This window comes from Rhagoletis zephyria, unplaced genomic scaffold (assembly GCF_001687245.7).
Source record: "Rhagoletis zephyria isolate East Lansing unplaced genomic scaffold, Rhagoletis_zephyria_1.1 Rzeph_scaffold_32274, whole genome shotgun sequence".
NCBI lineage: Eukaryota > Metazoa > Arthropoda > Insecta > Diptera > Tephritidae > Rhagoletis > Rhagoletis zephyria.
Window position 1 is genome coordinate 1 of NW_016189329.1, and position 1,133 is coordinate 1,133.

The following is a 1,133-nucleotide window of genomic DNA, read 5'->3' on the forward strand; positions in this document are numbered from 1 at the left end:
TTGGGTTTACTGTATACTGTGCGCTGTCATAGTCAAGTTAACAACCAAAACTTTTTTGCGCCATCTAACTGTGGTCTATTGCAGAACGCACACACAAGCAACGTAAACGTTAACGTTCATTGCATATCCCACTGTCAAAACGTAAAAAACAGCTGATTTTGACTATTAAGAAATTTTATACAATTTTGCTCTAACCGAAGGCGGTTTGTATTTTGGCTGCAAATTTAATAATAATTTAATTTAAAATGTTAAATGTAGCCAGGATTGCTCTACGCAGTGGTAAATACAATTATAATTTTTATAAATTGAACTGTTCACTATTCAAGAACTTAATTTTCAGTCGCTACAAGTACTCGCCTAAGTGTAACCCCACTTTTTAGTGCCACACCAATGCCAAGACAATTTAGTACACCGGCCCAAACCAAGGATGATGAACCCATCGATATACCCAACCCTTTCGAGAAGGACCGTCGAGTGTGCATTCTTTGTAAGCACAACATAGTGCCGAACTATAAAAACGTAAAACTTCTCTCTCAGTTCCAGTCTCCATACACGGGACGTATATACGGGCGGCACATAACTGGCTTATGTAAACAAAAGCAGGAACAAGTAGAAAAAGCAATTATACGTGCCCAGAATTGCGCCCTTATGCCGAGTTATCACAAAGACATGGACTTTTTGCAAGATCCACGCCTATTTGATCCCGAGAGACCGATACGTCCCCATAAATACTAGACTAGTTTTTTAGTCTCACATCTTCCAAATAAGAAATCGGTTTTATTTATATTTAATTTAGGGTAGAAATAAACATTTATTATCTGCTAAATGAAAGTAAATGTCGCTCTTTTAATAACGAAGTATATCAAAATTTAAATTTTGTGAGAAAACGCAATCAATGTTTTATCAATTCATACAGTTGGTAAACAAAACGACATATGGAAAAACATATATCTTCGCCATATGTGAGAAGTTTGGTTACCTTTAAGACTGAGCATATTCGACTTATCAAGCTTCTTAATTGCTTAATGAAATCTCCAAAAACGTAAATTTTGAGTTGCATCTCTATATTACTAAACGTGCGATGTAATCTGTATTTTTTCCAAAGCTCTGGCAAAGTCGACCTTTCACTCTTC

The 1,133-nt window shown here is 35.9% G+C and overlaps 1 protein-coding gene across 1 annotated transcript; it reads left to right on the top strand.

Annotated features, from left to right (window-relative positions):
* The first annotated feature begins 135 nt into the window (after positions 1-135).
* mRpS18C (mitochondrial ribosomal protein S18C) lies at positions 136-892 on the top strand. Its single transcript, XM_017605114.1, has 2 exons — positions 136-279; positions 341-892. The coding sequence occupies exons 1-2, from the start codon at positions 246-248 to the stop codon at positions 733-735; spliced, it is 429 nt and encodes a 142-aa protein (XP_017460603.1). The 5' UTR covers positions 136-245; the 3' UTR covers positions 736-892.
* The last annotated feature ends 241 nt before the right edge of the window (positions 893-1,133 follow it).